General features: G+C 41.4%; 4 protein-coding genes across 7 annotated transcripts in view; 1 reads left to right on the top strand and 3 right to left on the bottom strand.

Annotated features, from left to right (window-relative positions):
* LOC6560765 (myosin light chain kinase, smooth muscle) overlaps window positions 1–12,467 on the top strand; it is a 29,508-nt gene extending 17,041 nt beyond the window's left edge. For 2 of the 4 annotated variants that reach the window (XM_032734453.2, XM_043216399.1), the window contains 13 exons: window positions 1,178–1,346; window positions 3,065–3,110; window positions 3,179–4,050; window positions 4,119–4,530; window positions 5,165–5,513; window positions 7,357–7,707; window positions 8,816–9,090; window positions 9,170–9,706; window positions 9,767–10,108; window positions 10,701–10,802; window positions 10,873–11,050; window positions 11,181–12,000; window positions 12,080–12,467. In XM_032734453.2, the coding sequence (XP_032590344.2) occupies window positions 1,178–1,346; window positions 3,065–3,110; window positions 3,179–4,050; window positions 4,119–4,530; window positions 5,165–5,513; window positions 7,357–7,707; window positions 8,816–9,090; window positions 9,170–9,706; window positions 9,767–10,108; window positions 10,701–10,802; window positions 10,873–11,050; window positions 11,181–12,000; window positions 12,080–12,390 (4,764 nt within the window). In that variant the 3' untranslated portion in view covers window positions 12,391–12,467. Of the gene's footprint in view, window positions 1–1,177; window positions 1,347–3,064; window positions 3,111–3,178; window positions 4,051–4,118; window positions 4,531–5,164; window positions 5,514–6,809; window positions 6,832–7,356; window positions 7,708–8,815; window positions 9,091–9,169; window positions 9,707–9,766; window positions 10,109–10,700; window positions 10,803–10,872; window positions 11,051–11,180; window positions 12,001–12,079 lie in introns of those variants that run through there. The other 2 variants (XM_032734454.2, XM_032734459.1) reach the window with 2 other exon arrangements.
* Window positions 1,352–2,911, bottom strand: LOC6559643. Its single transcript, XM_001987641.2, has 3 exons — window positions 2,712–2,911; window positions 2,457–2,650; window positions 1,352–2,400 (listed from the first exon to the last, which is right to left on the bottom strand). The coding sequence occupies exons 1-3, from the start codon at window positions 2,837–2,839 to the stop codon at window positions 1,379–1,381; spliced, it is 1,344 nt and encodes a 447-aa protein (XP_001987677.1). The 5' UTR covers window positions 2,840–2,911; the 3' UTR covers window positions 1,352–1,378.
* Window positions 12,468–12,530: 63 nt separating the features above from the next.
* On the bottom strand, window positions 12,531–19,125 carry LOC6560764 (probable cytochrome P450 4aa1). The gene is made up of 4 exons (XM_001987639.3): window positions 18,885–19,125; window positions 15,213–15,396; window positions 14,304–14,687; window positions 12,531–14,242 (listed from the first exon to the last, which is right to left on the bottom strand). The coding sequence occupies exons 1-4, from the start codon at window positions 18,900–18,902 to the stop codon at window positions 13,308–13,310; spliced, it is 1,521 nt and encodes a 506-aa protein (XP_001987675.2). The 5' UTR covers window positions 18,903–19,125; the 3' UTR covers window positions 12,531–13,307.
* On the bottom strand, window positions 16,941–17,689 carry LOC6560763 (cytochrome c oxidase subunit 6A1, mitochondrial). The gene is made up of 2 exons (XM_001987638.3): window positions 17,300–17,689; window positions 16,941–17,244 (listed from the first exon to the last, which is right to left on the bottom strand). The coding sequence occupies exon 1, from the start codon at window positions 17,656–17,658 to the stop codon at window positions 17,347–17,349; it is 312 nt and encodes a 103-aa protein (XP_001987674.1). The 5' UTR covers window positions 17,659–17,689; the 3' UTR covers window positions 16,941–17,244; window positions 17,300–17,346.
* Window positions 19,126–20,227: the final 1,102 nt, after the last annotated feature.

The raw sequence follows: 20,227 nt of genomic DNA, 5'->3' as shown, positions 1-20,227 counted from the left end.
TTTCTTATCGAGTACATGTGCAAATAGTCGCTCTCCTCTGCAGTGCGTGACAAAATTGTAATAGCTTTCACTCCCTTGGGGGAGGGGGCCCCAAGGGTATAACAATACCGTGTTTGAGCTGCAGCTGTCTCTTACTCGGATTACCAGACACCTGCGTCACACGTAGCACACTCAATCGTAATTGTTATACAATTAACACACACACACACACACAGACATATATACAAAACATGGGCAGTTTAGTTCTTATAAAGCCGATCTGCTGTCAAACGCTAATTCAAGTTCAACCCATATCAAATAACATGCTTGTATTTTTTTTACTTTTTTTTTTTTTTTTTTGTTGCATGTATTGCAAGCAATTACGACTGTTGGTCAGAGCCAAAAAGGCAGCAACAACAAAAACTAGCAAAATTATTAGCCACAATCGTGCCACTGTTTGTCGTACCAAGGAAGCAGGAGGTCAGGGTGGGCAACACACACACACAAATGCACACATGCATATATATAACACACATACATACATACATATAGCACACACGAGCTGCATTATACCAGTTTATCTCTTGACAGTCGCGAAATTCAATTTTGTGCTTATATGGCCATAAGTTGAGCACAACAACAATCAGAAAGAAAAAAAATATATGCGACTCATATGATTCATAAATACAACGAGTGATTCTGTGACGATCCTTATGTCTGCTTCTGCTGCTGCTGCTGCATTCCAAGTGTCAAATATTAAAAACTATTGATTTTTGTTCTCTGATACCGAAGGTAAGAGTATATTGGTTTTGTGCAATGTCCGTCATGCTGTATGTCCGTTCGTATTGTCGCCTTAAAGCTCGTATCTTCAAACTTGGCACATATACCCGCGTCAACACTAGTGGGTTAGAAAATCGATAAAAATCGATAGTAGCAAAACGATAAAGGCACATATCTCCCACAATTTTTAAAGCTAGTCACCAATTTTGAAAGGTATATTGCTAATGCGGAAAAAAATTGAAGACCAAAATTCATAAATTCTTCTGCAGTGTAAGAGCTAAAGTTGCCAAACATGAAAGGTAAATTAGATGTAATATACTTTATCATTTTTTTTTCGGCCACGCTCACTCCCGCATCCAAAATTCTGTAAAGTCTATATATTCCGCTTCTCACTTGTTTTTCGTTTGTTTAATTGCAGCCGGAGTACTACAAGGACGCCCCACACTTTAGACGGATTGGCGAGGGTCCCGAGTATCGCTTGGAGATACCCAGTGCCAAATTGGACTTTACCGGCACCTATTCAGTTATAGCCAGCAATTGTCATGGCGAGGCCAAGGCTGTAATATCGCTACAAATTTACGCCAAAGGTAAGTTTTTGATTGACTAGCAGTTTTATTAACTATACGGTGTGGGGATAAATGCTGATGAGTCGCGGATAGACGACATCCTTCCAGAACTCATCGGCCATGGCCAGCAGACTGGCCACGAACTCGGGATCAGCCTGAACCCAAACGTAGTGCAGAGCTCCATTCGTCTCGAAGGTGGGACTTAGCACACAATACAAAGCCTTCTTCACATTGGCCAAAAACATTTGCATTTGGATTTGTGCCATGTATTTGGGTGCAATCGATTCGCGTGCCTCGAGGTATTTCTCAAAGTCCTCCTCAGTCTTTGGCGATTTGATTTCGACAATATGATCATCGGTGATGCCATCGGGTGCACCACATAAATAGGGATAGTTTTCGTGGAGCAGCAGGCCACATTCGAGATACTCCTTGTTCTCCAGCTTCTCAGTCTGTTTCAATATGAAACGTTTGTGCTGCTTCTGTTGGACACGATCCTCAATGTTCTCGTCGCGCCCCTTGCAGAACAGCATATTGAAGATCTGATCGTCTTCCTCGTGAGTTTTCCTTGTGGCAATCATATGCATCATGGAGCAACGTATACGCATATATTGTGCCTCAATCCATAGCTTCGATTTGTACTGTTGCTTGGTCACCTCGCCAAGGTTCTCAAATAGTCCGCCCTGCGCCTGCAGCTCCATGTGCTGCAGGAAACTCTGCATATCGTAGATATTGTAGTCCGCTGCCTTCAGCAACACATGATGCACAAGGATGGATTCGAACTCATCGCTGGTGTCCACACACTGACGATACAGTGCCGAGTCTCGTCCACATATGGCCAGCTCCTCCAGCACAGAGTCGAGAAAGCTGCGTTCTTCATCAGCGCTGGGACTGGGCGCATCCTCGTCCGTTTCCTGGCTGGGTGGCAGCATATCGCTTATGCGTATGGCTTTTGTTGGCTCGGGTTGGACGAGCGCCTCCAGCTCAGTGCCCCAGAATTCGAGAACAACGGCGGGTCTTTTATCCGTGCTCTTGTTATGCAGCCAAAATACAAAAGCCACAACATGTGGACATATTCCTGCAAAAATAAACAAGCTCAATTTGTTGTGCACCAAATTAATTGTATTAGCTTACCAACACTGGCGCACAGGCTGCATTGGGAATCGGCGATCAAAGACGCCTCTTCGACGACCTTAACAGCCACATTTGCATGTGTTTCCGTGTTGGAAAAGTCACCGGCTGAGAAAACCAATGCTTTTAATTCACATATCTCCGCCTGTCGCCGCAAATGCACATAATCAATAAGCAAATCGTTGTTTTCCGAGCAGCTGCAAAGAAAATAGAATATTTATATGTAAAAGTTTGTTTATGTAAAAATGCGGCATTTACAGTTTGTTGTCTGTGGCTGCTGCGAAGAAGTTGAAAATCATTCCGCTGCTCACTGTGGGTAGGCTGTGTATGTCGGCTTTGCGGAAACCAGGTTCCAAGTCCATGGGCACAATTATCAAGCCACGCATTTAAATGAATTACATAAAATTGCGTTGAAAACAGAATACAAAAACAAACCACACACACAACACAGACTGCTATTATTAGCTGCTATAAATAGTTGTGCGCCAGGGCTGCAACAATTTGCGCAACGCAGCGCTTATTCACCACGTTCAGAGTTGCTCAGCAGTTGTGTAACGGCAGTTTTAAAGTGTTAAATGGCGCGAAAAATTATGTATTATTTTATTTTACAGATATACTTAAAGAAAATCGCATGGACAAAGTGCACACACGACATGGGTGAGTGTTGCTAATAACTAATAATAATTTATATAAAATGTGAGTAAATTTGTTCTGTTTGCTTTTAGCAACATTGAAACACTGCCGCGCTTCATACGCAATTTGCGAAATCTTCGCTGCTGCGATGGCGACGCAATTTCGCTGGAGTGCCATGTGGAGGCGATGCCAGAACCGTATATAATATGGGAAAAGGATGGCCATGTTATACCCAGCGACAGAGACTACATAATGTCGTACGACGGCATGAAAGCAACGCTCAGCATACCCCGCATTTATCCCGAGGACGAAGGCGAATACACATGTGTGGCCAAGAATTCGGTGGGCAGATCTCTCTCCTCCGCCTGCATTGTGGTCGATGTGCCCGAGGAGAAAGAGAATATGCTCAGCCGACAGCTGGCGAGACCAAGTGCTCTGCTCTCGGCACACTCGACACCACGTTCGACGCCTCGATCGACACCAAATAGGAGCTTTTCACCCATGAGACTTTCCTATCGCAACAGCAGCATTGATTTGCGGATGGGTTCCGTGGAACGGCGACGCAGCGATGCACGCTGCATCTCGGCACCGAAATTCCTGGCCATTCCCTACAATCGTGTCGTTGAGGTGGGCGACAGTGTGCGCTTCCAGTGCGCCATTGGTGGCCATCCAACGCCCTGGGCCACCTGGGACAAGGATGGTTTGATAGTGACGCCAACCGCACGGATTGCGGTCAAGGAAGTGGACGATTTGCGTTTCATAGAAATCGATGAGGTTGACTTCGACGATGCCGGCCTGTATCGCATCACGTTGGAAAATGATTTTGGACGCATTGAGGCCACCGCTCGCCTAGATGTGATCAGTAGTTCCCGATACTCAAAGTCACCATCGACGCGCAGCGTTCGCGCCTCCTCCTCCCGACGCAACGCCTATTTATATCGACGCATCATGGGCCCATCTACAGGTTAAACATATATACATATATCCGTAGTTTACCAGCTGCTCTAATCCTAATCTCTTGATATACTACAGCTATTGGCGGTCGCATGGCGCTGGCGAGCGGTTTTCGTGGCTCCTCGGTGCCCTCGGTGAGATTCTATCACAATAACCTTGAGCTGGAGCCATCGGAACGGGTGCACATTGTGCTACAGCAGGATGAGGCTATATTGTTCGTAGACAATGTTACGTTGGACGATGAGGGTGTCTATACCTGCATCATAAGCGGCGAACACGATCCTCTTGTCAGCTCAATCGACGTCAAATTCTATGCCTCAAGTGCGGATATTGAAAGACGCCCAGCTGCGATTGCTGAACCTTTGCCGGAGCTAACGAGATCCGTTGAGGGTGAAGTGATCGATCTCTGTTGTGCCATCGATAGCATCGAGCCCTACACCTACGTCTGGTTGCGCAACGGACAAATTCTGCCCGACAGCGAGGAGTTCAAGTGAGTGACTGGCTGTCAACTGCTTTCAAGTGTCCATTATTCAAATATTAAAACTGACTGTCTTATTTGATGCTCTTTTACTGAATCTACAAGAAAAAGTATATTGGTTTTGTGCACAGTCCACCATGCTATCTGTCCGTAAAGTCTATCATTAAAACTAGAGCTTTGAAACTTGGCACATATTTACTGGTCTGTGCCCGTGCCTAAGAGGCTAGGAAATCGATTAAAATGAATAAAGCCACAGATCTCCAGCAATATAAAAGCTAAAGTTACCAAACTTGAAAAGTAGATTACTGGGAACGTTTTAAAATTTAAATCTTCGTCCACTACGAAGCTAGGAAATCGATTAAAGTCGATAATCGCACATCGATAAAGCCACTATCTTCAGCAATTTAAAACCTATAATTGCCAAACTTGGAGGCTAGATTACCAGAAATACCCTCCAACATTTTTTTGCCCACTGAAGCCCCCAAAATGCACAAAAGCCTTTATCTATCCCAATTTGAAATTCTGGAGGTTCTTCAAAGATAAATCTGTTCTCAGTTGGTATTACTTATTGATATCAGAGTATTTCGTAGTCGATTATGCCCGATTGCAACACGTTCTCACTTGTTTTTTTTTTTTTGGTTCACAGTTACATTGATCACGGCAATGGATGTCTTTGTCTGCGCATCAACGACGCCTTCGACATTGACTCCGGCATCTACAGCTGTCAGGTGTACACAATCCATGCCGACTGCAATGCCGACACCGACTGCGACGCCGACTGTGACTGCGATTGTCGCAGCAGCGGAGAGCTGTGCGTGCTGGAGCGCGATCTCTCGCAGTGTGATGAGAGCATACAGCTGCTGAAGAGCCCGCTGCCGGTGGTGTGTGCCTCTGGAGCGGAAGCGATCTTCTTTGCCCGTGTTTACCCCATCCAAGCGGACGCCGAATGGTATCTCAATGGACAACGCATCGAGGATGACTCACCAAACACATCGGTGCGTAAGACATGATCACGAAATATGTAAAATCAAAATCTTATCTATGCACATCGACCTCTGGGTACTCTTACGGTTTATGGCTTATTCGTAAGCATCTTAAGCTTACTGATATTTCCGATATACCCACTATGCTTGTGGCATTAAATGAGGCAATTTGTTTGCGCGCCTTTTTAGTCCCAAAGTTTTAAAAGGTAAAAAACAGGTAAAAAGGGTATACTGGTTTTGTGCAAATGTATGTAACAGGCAATGAAGGAAGCAACTTAGACTCCTTAAAATATATATCTGTCTGTCTATATGAAAAAAAGGAATTCAGAGACAATAAGAGCTAGATTTGGAATATAGGTTCTTGCATACCCCGTCCCGATCAATTTAATTTAATTGTATAGTATTAAAATTCGGGTTGCTAAAGCAACAAAAGCTACAATTTATATATGATAGTGTATTTACTTATATCGCTATATATCGATACTGCGATAGCAATAACCGCCACAATTTTAAAGGCAGTGGCTTCTATTGATAAATAAAATAGTGAAAAGTAATAAAATAATAGTGAGAAATTCCACACAAACTTCGTTAACGGAAATTTGGCAAAAAAAATTTAAATATATTGGACAGCTTTAGGCTTTAGGATATATCGTAGCAGGCTCACTCGATTACAGCATTCTTACTTTTCTGTCTCTTAATGCGCTGTCTTTGCTGGTTGTGCAGCCTGGCACTTTAAACTGCCTTGCCGCTGGTTATTTAGGTCAAAAAGGGAAAGCTGTCCTTATCAAGCCGAAGAGTATATACCCTAACCGATCAAATGTAAGCAAAGCTAGGAAATTAAACCGTTTGAGTTGAACATTTAATGACAGTATTAAAAAAGCCCCTCTTCCAGGGTATAGAAACAAAGGCACTTCGTTCGCACCTTGTCAACGAAAAGTGTTTATGTGTGGTGAAAACAACAACAATAACAAAGCACACATACACATGCACGCACACACACACACACACACACGCACGTAGCCACGTAAACACTATTGTATATGTCGTATGAGAAATTGAAAACAGAGACACCAAAAATATTATTGAAATACCGCGGCATGCGCAACGCATGCAAACGATGTTTGTAACGCGTCTGTCGACGACGTCGCGGTCGCCGTCGCCGTGGCCGTTGCTGTTGCTGTTGGCGTCGAGAAGCGTCCAATTGCAAATTGGTTGCTCGATGCTCGATTGGAGAGCAAAGCACTCGTTGAATAGCTTCCAAGCCGAGCTGTTCGCCTTCACAAATAATTGAAATAGTGCATTCACAAGAGGGCGTGACAAGATGTCACAGGTATGCAAGAGTTAACAATTTACATACGATTCGATCCGGTCCGATATCTATATCATGCAGTTACCATATCAATTTGCGAGCGGCTCCTGATAAGCGTATTTGTTTTGCTTTGCACGCGGCAAATGAAATTGAGAGCGAAGCGTGAAAGTCTCATTACGTGCCTACAACGACAACGGCAAACGACATCGATCCCGATACCCATTCCCGAGTGCTCTGAATTGCGGCTCGGCTTTTTTTTTTTGCTATGTTCTCAATAATTGATTGGTGCCGCGTCATTCTCAGTTTAACGCTGCCCGTTGGCGCCTCGCATTCCGGCCACTCAGTGAATTCAGTTCTCCAGTTGCATATTTATAGATATTCATGTTTATATTTGTGCTCGTGGATATATTCATGCTTACTTAACTAGGTGTATATTTCATTGTCATTGAGTCGTAGTCTGCTCTATGTGCATGACAGATGTTCCCACACTTAAGGCACACAGTGACAGAGACACGTATACTAAAAACCACTTTGTTTTCATTACAGTTGGAGTCTTATCCGGAGAATGGCATTCGCTTGTTGCGTCTGCAAAACGTCCAATTGGCCCAGAGCGGTGAAATTCGTTTGCAAGTGAAGCATCATCCATGCGAGGATCGACGCACACCAGCCACACGCAGCTATACCAGTCTGCTGGTGCTGCCCATTAACAGCAGCAATCATAACAATCGCAATATTAATAACAACAACAACAATAAGGAGTGCAACAACTTATCGCTGGCTGCCAGCAGCTGCATTTTGAGGGGCCCGGAAGATTGCACGGCACTCATTGGCGGCCATGTCCAGCTGAGCGTGCACTATGAGCCATTCCCCAATACCAAAGTCATCTGGTACAAGGCGGTGTGTATTCAAAATTTTATGTTTCGTTCTGTTCAATTTATCACTTTATTTTATGCATCTAATTTGACGATATACCCTTTTTAAATTGTCTTAAAGATGATTGTAGTTTTTTTTTTTAATTTTGATTATACTCAACCATAACTTTGCTTAATTTTTATGGATTTTTTTTTGCAAATATTTGGAGAAAAGAAAAAAATATTTGATTGACGTCTGTTAAGTGTTTCAATACCAACAATAATTTCTTATTTAGTATATTAAATACAAACAATAGCTTCGCTTAATATTTCTACATTTTGATCACAAATATTTATAGAAGAAAAATAAAAATATTTGATTGGCATCTCTGAAGCTTTTCTATGCCAACAACAATTTCTTAAATAGGTTATTAACTAGTTACAAGAACTGATAAATTCTACTGACTTACGCGCAATTGATTGTTCAGATAGATGTTATGTTTATTTTCAATTTATTTATACTGTGAACAGAGTAGTGCGCAGTCGGTGAACTGTTTCTTGATTGTTCGGCAAGGTTACAATTTGATCGACTTGTCTGCCTGCAGGCATGCTTAGCTGACGATCCTAGATCATATAGAGATCGCTATGCAAATTATTTCGTATTTTTTTTTTTACCAAATTGGGTAAAGCTGGCTGGGGACGTCAATTGCGCAATGATTTTGATATGTGACCTAATTAGGTAAAATGCCGTCAACAGCTCAAAGATTAGCCGACTTGTTATGCCCATGATCCCATATCATGCTTTTATCTACACACATAGATTGCTGCTGCTGTCTATCTCATTTCGCTTCGTATGGACATTGGGCGGATTTCCAAGTCATCTGTCTCTAGTCTGTAGTCAGTAGTAGTCTAGTCTCTGGTCTCTCGCTAGGTATACGCAGTTAGTTAGGGTCTATGACTGTGTCACGATCAGTTTGCGGTATTGACATATGGCTGAATGCGCGTACGTAATTATTGCAAACCGCAACAGCTAAAAAAAAAAACCACAACAATAAACGTGTTTTATTTGTTCGCAGTGCTCATCGAAGGTTGGGCAGCAGCCGCAATACTAAATACTAATCCGCTTTTATACCCTTACCCTTTCATATTTACAGTGCCACGCCATTGTTGAGGGCGCCAATGTGACAATCCGGACAACGGCGCAGCAATCGACGCTTTACATAACGCACATCTCGGCTGATGACAGCGGCAAGTACACCGCTGAAATAATGAACGATTACGGCGTAGAGGCAGCCGCTGCCTCGGTAGCAGTTGAGGGACCACCGGAACCGCCCAGCGGACAGCCAAGCGTCTCACTGGGACCCGATCGGGTGGCAGTCGCCTGGTGTGGTCCGCCCTACGATGGCGGCTGCATGATAACGGGCTTTATGTAAGTGCTTGATTAAAGAATTATATTTTTATTCCCTATAAAAATACTTATTAATAATAATTATTTGCATTTCCAACAGCATTGAGATGGAAAGCCGCGAAACATCGGACTGTGATAGCGTTAAGGATCTAGCTGAGTGGCAGCAGGTGGCACGTGTTGTGGATACGCTGGCCTATACCATCAAGGATGTGCTGCCGCAGCTACAGTACAGATTTCGTGTGCGCGCCGAAAACATACATGGACGCAGTGCACCCAGTCAGGTCAGCGAATGGGTGCAAACAACACGAACTGCAGAAACAGCAGGCACTACGGTTGCTGCAGCAACAGAAACAGATCTGCAGAGCTCAGTGTGTGTACAGTCTGGCGGGGATTTCAAGTCACGCTTCGACATCATTGAGGAGCTGGGCAAAGGACGCTTTGGTGTCGTCTATAAGGTGCAGGAACGCTCACAGCCAGAACAATTGCTGGCTGCCAAGGTGATCAAGTGCATTAAGGCGCGCGATCGCCAAAAAGTGCTTGAGGAGATTTCCATAATGCGCTCACTGCAGCATCCCAAGCTGCTGCAGCTGGCCGCATCCTTTGAGGGACAACGCGAAATTGTCATGGTCATGGAATAGTAAGTGGCCTGCAGTAAGCGTTCCCAATTGCTCTATAACGATTTATATTTAATTCACAGCATTACGGGCGGCGAGCTATTTGAGCGAGTTGTTGCCGATGATTTTACGCTGACTGAGTTGGACTGCATTTTATTTCTGCGACAGGTATGTGAGGGTGTTGCCTATATGCACAGCCAAAGCGTCGTCCATTTGGATCTGAAGCCGGAGAACATCATGTGCCACACACGTACCAGCCATCAGATCAAAATCATTGACTTCGGACTGGCCCAACGACTGGACACAAATGCGCCAGTTCGTGTCCTCTTCGGCACACCGGAGTTTATACCGCCAGAGATCATCAGTTACGAGCCCATCGACTTCAAATCGGACATGTGGAGCGTGGGCGTTATTTGCTACGTGCTGTAAGTTGTACCTAAACGAGTTCCTTAATAATTTGTGGACTTGAGGGAGTACCAGATAAAATGAGGCAGCTGTCAACTCATAAAGTATATATATACGTATATATATATGTATATTCCCATATGGAATATTTATATTTTGTGTATAAATACTCGTATATTATATATTTAATATGGTTATCTCCCGAAGTATATACAGATGAAATATACTTCATTTTATAGATACAGATACAACTCAACCCATTAATAGTATATTAGGTATATTATTAAGTTATTATTATTATTATGTCAATTCTTTGCATAATACTCTGGTCAGACTGTGCAACTTATTTAAAAGACAAGTATATATTTATTTAGTTTTTGTATTTATTTATATATGTATATATATTTATTTGTACATTTATTTATTGATTTATATTTATATAATTTAATATTTATTTTTTGAATTTGAATGCAATCCTTATGCATTGAAAATGATTAAACAGTCAGCCAATAAGCACAGAATTGATGTGTACTTACTGGCTATCTTCTGCATAAGCATTTTCAACTTATATAAATATATATATATTTTTTTTTTTCATTTCTTGTGCTGCAGTCTATCGGGCCTGTCACCTTTTATGGGCGACACTGATGTGGAAACTTTTTCGAATATAACGCGTGCGGATTACGACTATGATGATGAGGCCTTCGATTGTGTGTAAGTAGCTAACAGACAAGCAATTGTTTTATGTTTTATGATACTCATTCTAAATATGTATTATTCACAGCTCACAAGAGGCCAAGGACTTTATATCACAGCTGCTCGTGCATCGCAAGGAGGCACGTCTGACCGCACAGCAGTGTCTGGAATCCAAGTGGCTATGCCAGCGCCACGACGAGAATCTCAGCAATAATAAAATATGCACGGACAAGCTCAAGAAGTTCATCATAAGACGCAAGTGGCAGGTTAGTTAAACTACTTGCCGCCATTCCTCACAGCTGCTCTAAACTAACTACCGCTTCTATTCCACATTGTATATGTTTAATCTTGTCCTTGCTTGTGCCTGCTTTGCTTTGCTAAACTCCGGCTAAATAGAAAACTGGCAATGCTATACGGGCACTGGGTCGCATGGCAACGCTGTCCGCTTCGCGTCGCAACTCGGCCATTGCGATGGGTGCCTGCAACAGTCCGCGTCCCTCGATCTCCGGTTTGGGCATGCTGAGTGCTGCCGCCACTGCGAGTGCGAGCACCGGCGGTACACAAATGGCCTCCCTGAACGAGGAGGAGGATGATTTCAGTGTCGATATGCCGCATGTGGACAAGCGGAAGACAACTGCTGGCGTTCTCAAACTGCGCGACAAGTCGCAGTGCAGTGAACGCAGCGATTCTGGGTACAGTGAGTGCTCCAACGGCAGCCAGGGTATACAGGAGACGCTGCTGCTAACGCTTGCCAAGAATAAGCTAGAGCAGATTGCCAAGGCAAGCGGCCAGGCTGAAATTGCCGAGAGTGCAACAACGTCTGCCACATTCGTAAGCAGCATGCCGGCACTGGAGTTGTTGTCTGCCAAAAGTGAACCCATAATGCTGTCCGATTTTACCAATACGGTTAAGATGCGCAAGAAATCTCTCGAGGATAGCTGCACACGCGAAAAACTGAAGCCGCACGCCAGCAAGCCCATCTGTGACTCCAAGTCCAAGGTGTCCCAATTGAAGCACAAGTTCCAGCAATCGAATGCTGCTCCTGCTGACTCAGCTGCTACCGCTGATGCTGCTGCTCCTGCTGTTGCTCCTGCTGCTGCTACTGCACATAACCATCCTGCAAAAAAGTCGCCTGCAATAAAGATTCCTGCGCCAGCTCCTGCTCCAGAGCCCAGCAAAATCGCCAAGGTCGCGAGCATGGGTCGCATCAGTAAATGTAACCATTAAGCACACAACAACTTGCATAATGCACATGCTAAGCTTTATTTTCTCTCTCGCACTCCGTCTCTATTTAGCCACCGCGGAGCCAGTTCGATCAACTGTTAGCAGTGGGAACATCGGCGCCAGTAAAGCGAGACCAATGCAAACCCAATCGATGCCCAGTTCACCGCTGCCACAACGTGCAGCAACGCCAACGCGGCTGAGCAGTCGGGTCCGTGAGACGACGGAGCGTCTTGCCCAACAGCACACGGTGGCTAGCGCACAGCGGCAAGGAAATGGCAACGGAAACGGAAATGGGCACTTGCTGGGGAATGGGAACGGGCACGAGTCACGTGCGCGCAGTCTCATCAATAGATTCAACGAAACGAAACATATCACGCCCTAGCTTTTTTATTATGTGTCGCTCGAAGCTGATTTACTTATTCACACTTTATTTTTGCAAATATCATTAATTACTTTTTATATGTTTTTTTTTGTGTATGTGTTAAAAAAAAACAAACCCAAGGACGAAACACTCGAATATACAAACTACATATACATATATATGGATGCGAACGCGAACTAATTATAATCCAAATCCGAATCCAAAAATGCACCCAACAAACTTATTAGGCACTGGCACAGGCACATCGCACACTGCACTTAGGCTAGACAAAGGCTAAATATTTAAATTATTTTATCGATTTATATACATATCTATTTACCATACTAATTAAAGTTAAATTGTACCGAAGCCAACGCTGTCTAAATTTATGGGCAAGAATCCGCTAAGACCCTCGACTAATTAATTCAAGAATCAGCAAGTTTAAGGCGAAGTAGTGCAAGAAACTAAGCTGTACAAATTTGAACTTAATTTTGCCTTTCTTTTAATAGAAATGGAAGCGAGAAGAGTTGAGAGAAGCGCAGTCTTTTATAAGGAATGCTAAGAAACGTGGAGCTCAATTAAATATTGCTAAGTCAAAAATAATAATAATTAATTATAAATTATAAGCAAATGATAAAGTAGTTGCTCAACCTTCCTGTTTATGAGGCTCATCCCCTAAGCTTCTTTAAATCCCAAATTAACTTCTTAATTTGCTTTTCTATTGAGAATTTCTCTAGGGTGTCAAAGTTTAACAAGTCTTCAACTTAAATAAAGTAGCTAAGCTAAGCTAATTGTGGAATAGGTAATTCTTCATTATCTAGTTTGAGCTTCATGATTCTCGCTTCCATTACTAAGCTTCTGTTACATTTTAAAAACAAATCCCGGATTTCTCAGCCCTTACCTGGCTTGGCCGTGTTTTCTAGACTAATTTCCAAGCACTAAACTGCATCATGGTGCTGCTGGCGCGGCTTGAGTCGCACCCAGAGTCCACCCGAAGCGCGCAGAGTGATGCGAAATGTGGCCTCAAACGTGGTCTTGCCGGGCACGGAGAGCAACTGATAGCTACGCAGCAAGCGGGACACAATTGTCTTGATCTCCAATATGGCAAATCGATTGCCGATGCAGTAGCGCGGTCCGGCGCTGAATGGTATAAATGCATACGGATGACGTTGCTCCACATTCGCGGTCGCGAAACGTTCCGGCTTGAATTTCTCCGGTTCGGGGTAGATGTGTGCCAAGCGATGTGTGGCATAGGGACAGATGAAGATGTTGCTGCCCGTGGGCAATGTGTAGGCGCCCAGTTGTACCTCCTCGCCCAGTTTGCGGGCGATGAGCGGCACGCTGGGATACAGACGCAGTGCCTCCTTGATGCACATCTCCAGATAACGCATCTCGCGCAGATCACTCATCGTCGGCGCCCGATTGCTGTAATCAAAGATGCGCTCGAGCTCCTCGTGGCACTGCTCCTGGGCATCCGCATTCTGGGCCAGCAGAAAAATGGTAAAGGCAACAGCGGCACCCACCGAATCCTGGCCAGCCAACATAAATGTGCACGCCTCATTAACAATGTCCTCCTCACTAAAGTCCGGATTATTCTCGGAGATTTCAATCATATAGTCCAGCAGGCACTTGCGCTCCACATTGTTGTTGGCCATAATCTCGCGACGACGTTTAATCATCTGGCGCGTGAAATCATTGAGACGCTTCTTCTGGTTGAGCTCATCGTTGGCCAGCGATGTCAGCTGATATATGGCGTCCAGCAGCAGCCAGGGCTGTGCGAAACGTGCGGGCATCATCAGTTTGCCCTTGCGAAACGGCGAGTCCTCCATCAGGTCCACACCTGTTTTTTTAATGGGCACACCCAGAACAGCCTCTGCAATGAATCACTTAATTAAGATTGGATTTGTGAGATCTCTTTCAAGTTAAGCACGCACCATTTAAAACATCGATGACACAGTTGTTCACATATTTGGCTATGTTCACCTCAATGTCCAGGGCCGAGGCATCCAAGTGCTCATTCAATGACTGCGACGCATCCACAAATGTGTCAATGAACTTCTCCAGCAAGCTCAGATGAAACGCCGGTTGAATGAGCTTGCGATGGTTGCTCCACTTGGCCCCACTGCTGGTGATGAGGCCGTCACCCAGAAAGTTATGCATTAACCGATAGAAGAACACCTTGTTCGTGTGCTTCTTGGAGGAGAGTATGACCTGCAGATCTTCTGGCTGCAGCACCACAAAGAACGGAAACAATAGCACCCAAATGCGCACCAGCGATCCATAAAGATCAAAGGCTTTCGCGGCGCGTTTTCTCATAACTAAAAAACGAATACAGAGCGTATACGTAATGGATTTTTAAAATTGGTTAAAATTGATGTTGTTTATGTTTAGCATTTTTATAAATATTAATTGTCATTAATTCATTCTGTTTAAATATGAATTTTTTTGTTTTGTATTGAAAAAATGCTATAAGCAAATTGATATTAATTTTAAAAAAAAAAAGACTTTTTATTTAATTCTTTTTACAAATGACATTGTGAGTTGTCATATCTGTTTTAAATTGTAATTTATAAATATATATAATGAATTTTTAATATAGTTCATAGTTGGGATTACTATGCTTATGTTTATAATTTCAAAAAATTAATTGGCATAATTGAACTTTAATAATTTGTTTACTTTTACTTTTCATTCAATTTTTTGAAAATAGGAATGTGATTTTTAATTGTTTTAAATTTAAATTTATATATATTATCTTATAGATTTTGTATTGATATTAAAAATATGATTTAATAATTGATTCTAAGTCGATAAATAAATGAAAAGCCAGCCAAAATACTTACGATCCTTTTCATTGATCAGCAGGCAGTTTCCCAGAAAGGGCAACGATGGTGGTCCGGAGAGGCGCAGGGAGAGCAGCACCGATCTCAGATACGCTTGCAGATGTGAGTAGAATGTGTAGATGCTCAGCGAAAGCACCACCAAGGCAAGAGCGCTGCACAGCTCCGACTTCGTGGCACGCTCCAGCTAAGTGTGAGTAGTAGTTTGTGGGGAGGTGAAGAAGGAGGGATGGTGTTTGAGTAAGTGTTGGAGTTACGTTTTTTCAAAGTGGCTACTCGCAATAATTTGTTTGCCATTTGAGCAATTTAATCAAGTGCGTAAAATATATTTACCCAAGCCCCCGTGCAAAATAACCCTCGAACTCACTTCAGTTTAATAGCGCTTAGATACATATCTCAGTCAGATGTGTTCATGTGCAACTGTTTACACATACATACAGATATATATATATACATATCTATGTAAACATATTCAGCATATACGAATATAATTATCTGGGTACGTCATTTGCGTGTGTATTGATGAGGGCTTGAACATCGTTACTCGTAGGGCATGTCGTAAGTTTTTGTAAACACTCTCATAATCCATAAACTGAAAATCATCATCGAAAGTGCCTGCCAAAAAAACGGTGTGAATTGCTTGGGACAACACGTCGTATGCTCATTGATACACACACGTATTTATTTCGGTGATTTTATATGCTCAACTCTCAAAAGATTTCGACAATTGTTGCTAACAATCAACTGCAGCAATGCAAGGACGCAACAACTTACTATTGCAGATACATTTGTATCTTCTCTGTCTACTCTCTCTCTCTCTCTCTCTCTCTCTCTCTCTCTGTTTGCCTTTGTGTCCGCTCAGGGCTTTAGCTGTAGCTGTTGACAAGAACGCACAGCGCCCCATTCATAAAAAATCACAAACAAAATACGATTGATTAATGATGATCACCATCTGCCAAGATTTCAATGGGCGCACGTTTTGTTTTGGCCTTTTTCCCAGACATGCCTTTGTTCCATTTTCTTGGCCAAGTAAAAGTGTGTGGTGACCCAGAAAATAAAAAGCCAATACTTAATATATCACTAAATCGCATCAGGTGAAAGGAGCTTAATATTTAAGCAACTAGTTTCCAGCTTGCTAGCAACTGAGCAACATTATAACAAGTCTAACTTGGGATATCCTTGTAAGCAAAAATGTTTTTTCTTATACAAGAATGAAGCTTTCAGCCAGTAGTTTAAAATAAAGAGTAAACGTTAAATTTATTATCATCCTAAAAGATATTTATATTTATCAATACATCGCTTACACGAAAATCGCATAATAATTGGAATTTTAAATAGTCTAAATTTCGAATCTATAAGAAAGCATTTTCAAATAATAGTTTAAGAAGAAACATTGAGCGTCAATTTATTATTATCCTATCTTAGAGAAAAACCTCTCAAAAATTCCAAATATACAGAGTCTGTATGTAGTAGCATATAGTGAGAAGGAAAATACGTGAGATAGAAATTGGGAGAGCTATCACTGTTTGTAAAGATACATCACAAAAATCATTAAGATCTACCGGCCCAATAAAAGCACGTTGTAAATATATAAAACAAAATAACAAAGCACGCTCACAAACACAAGTACACACGCGCCCCAAGATTCAGGGTCAATTGCGCATTGTGGTCGTAAAATTATTTATGACACATTTTTGACTATGACAACAACAAAAATATTATGCATTAATATTTAGGGGAAACAAACTGAAAACAATTGTAAGTGAAGAAGTACAGGTGCAGCATTGCAAATTAGATATTAATATTATCAAATGTTTAGCGAGTGCGTAACTTTCAGAAAGCGAAAGTTAAATTGGCCACGCCCCAAAAACACAAGTAACTGTTGTTAACGCCAACAGCTGCGTGCGTATATGTTTGTATCTGTGCGCGATTGGTTCGGTTTTATTTTGACATATGTAAACAAATATGTATCTTTCATCTTGAATGCATATTAAGATAGTTACTTTATGCTGCGGTTGAAAACGGGCAAACGAACCTAAGAATGGGAGTCTATTAACCTGATCGTTTAAGAGAAGTGGATCTCTGCTTACCAACAATGAACACAAAATGGATATCTTCAGTCTAGTAAGACAACAAGTTAGACTTCGTAGCCATCTGTAAGCGCATTTTTATTCGAATTATGGAAAAGGCTGCGTTCCCCATTGCCCCATGGGAAGCGTTTGTTGCGACGACGCAGATGCTCATATTTGACAAAGGGCTCGCGTGCCTTCTCCCCATCCTGCTTAGTGTTATAGGCATTGATCATGCATAGGGCAACAGCTGGTGTCGCCACCAGAAAGGTGACACGCTTCCACACTAGTGAGCCAGTTGTCTTGCCACCAATTAGGTTTAGACTGCGGCGAATCTGATTGAAGCACGGACGTAAATATCGTTCCCAAACCAGCGACATGTTGTATATTCTTTAGAATTTATCGAATTTACTTTTTAAAATAAATAATATAGATTGATTTTTGGCTCACAGCAAATAATGATTATGGGAACAGATATATTCAATCATGACAGATCAGAAGGAAATTCATAAGGCCACTCTAGAAACACAGAGAACAACTAGAAACTATCTACTCTTTGTATAAAGTACAAAGCATTTCGCAATTAGGAAGTTTCAAGGGGAAACTGTGCCTAGTCCAACAACCCGTACGGAGATGTCCATAGACGCATCAATAGCAGCCGCTGAAGCGCGCCTTCTGCTCCAGCGTGGATACAAACCAACTATCTATCTATCTATCTATCTGTCTCTCTATATACATCGATCATAATCATGTATCATAATCATTTATGTACAATGTATATAGAATTCGCAGCTAACTCGTGTATTTACATAAGCAATTCACACTTGCCCACTAATAATTGTACATGATTATTTCTCGTTAAGTCTATAAATTATCATTAACATCTTTTCCGTACTCATACGGCTTAAAGGCCCAACCAGTCCAAAAATATAAGAAAAAAATTACCGGACCCTCATTCCCCCCACACAGTTTGTGCAATGAAGCAGTGTACGTGCCACAAACCAACAACAATAAAAAAAAAAGCAAAAAGAGTTTAAAATAATCCGATATTTATCAAGTAGTTTCAATATCAACATCACAGAGCAAACACTTTTGATATTACGGTTCCTAACTAAATAAATAAATTCCAACTTCCGTTTCAATTGCAATAAACTGTTAATGTTGCATAATTGATGACGACTCACAATTGAAAGTTATTTGATTTCCGAATTATTTTTCAATATTTTTTTGTTTTGCCCATAGCTCATAATTAATAATTCTATTTTCAAATGCATTCATAGAAATTCTAAGAAATGTTAGCCTTTAAGAAATGCTTGTTTTTACATAAAAATGTTTCAAAAATATGTTTAAAATTGTCTACTAATTAAATATTTCCAAAAGAATACTATTATTTTTTTAATTGGAATTTTGTGAGGGTCCCTAATTTATTATTATTAGTTATATTGCGCATACAAATATATTGCTTTATTTTTTATAGTTTCCACTTCACTTTCTGCTCATTATAAATATAAAAATTTACTTAATATTCCATATTGAATTTCCTTGCATTCACTTAAAGTTCACTTATAAATCCATATTTGATACTTCTAATCTCACTTTTACTCACCACTTTTTCCACAATCATTTTGTTGCCCCAATTTGTTCTTTCTTCCAATGTCACTCTCCACTCTCACAGATATCTTACGCAGTATATATTTATATAAATTTAAATTGTTTAGCAAGTATCTTTCAGATTGAATGTCCTTCACTGTCACCTCATAGACCACAGCGATAATCAAAGACGCTCTCGTTCAATTGTACAATTGTTCAATTCACACACGCCGACAGTTGAGTTTCAAATGGTGGATATCCAACCTGGTAACGTCTATTTATAAGCAAAATGTCCGATTTAACGTTGAGCCCGACAAACAAACATCGAAAACAAAAAACCGAATATCGCTTCAATGGCGCGTACGTGAGACGTTGCCTTTGGAGATGAAAAGATGAAAAGAAAGAGCAGCCGAGTGTACTTAAGTGGCATTTTGGGAGACAACACATCCATAACCACACACCCAAGAATAATACAATGTGCTAAGTAACCAGAACTAGGAGTTAAAACTTGACGTGGGATAAACGTTCAACAAGATCGGCAGCCATTTGTAAATTGATGTTTAATATTTAATAATATATAAGTATTTGGCAACTGCTTTTAACTTTATTGCTGAAAATATAAGCACGTGCTGTGTTTTTAATATATGCTCTAGATGCGAGTACTAATTTTAAATTTTAAGTGCATCTATCTAGGGTAGGCAATCCAGTGTTCCACTCGACTGAAGCTTACTCAAATGCATAAGGTATTTTATGTTTTTCCTGACAGTCAATTAATTGCATACGAATCATTTGTTAATGTTCAAACATAGAACTGACTTAACAGCACGAAAACTGACGTCAAAGTATTCGGGAAGAAGTGCCTAAATATTTGCATCCACCATTTCCGTAAAATTGAAATCTGTTGACTCAATAAACCACGTTTATTTGACCATTCAAATTAGGCATTAAGTGCAAAAGGCCTGCGTACTTTTAGGCTGCCAGGAAAATAGCAAACTTGTATTCGTCTTTGCGGCGCATATGTAATTTATTAAATTAATACAATTATTTGCGCTTGGAGCATTTAACAGCAGAGTTTTTAAACGATATTTTTATCTTAGGTGTGGGATCTTAAGTCTAATTATAATAAGGAAACACAAAGCTCTTCTTTCTCGGTGAATTCTTCATATATCTCTCAAAGAAATCTTCAACAAAAATGTGGATTCTTAAATCTAATTATAATACGGAAACTACAAATTCTTCGCGCAGTCCCTTGGTTAACTGTTTCCCTGTGAATTATTCATATACCTCTCAAAGCTATTTTAGTTATATTGTAAGAGAAGCTAGACGAATCTGTATTTCAAATATTTATAGATATTATCA

This window comes from Drosophila grimshawi, unplaced genomic scaffold (assembly GCF_018153295.1).
Source record: "Drosophila grimshawi isolate 15287-2541.00 unplaced genomic scaffold, ASM1815329v1 contig_1369, whole genome shotgun sequence".
NCBI lineage: Eukaryota > Metazoa > Arthropoda > Insecta > Diptera > Drosophilidae > Drosophila > Drosophila grimshawi.
The sequence above is the reverse complement of the archived record's forward strand: the minus strand, read 5'-3'. Positions and strand labels throughout refer to the sequence as shown.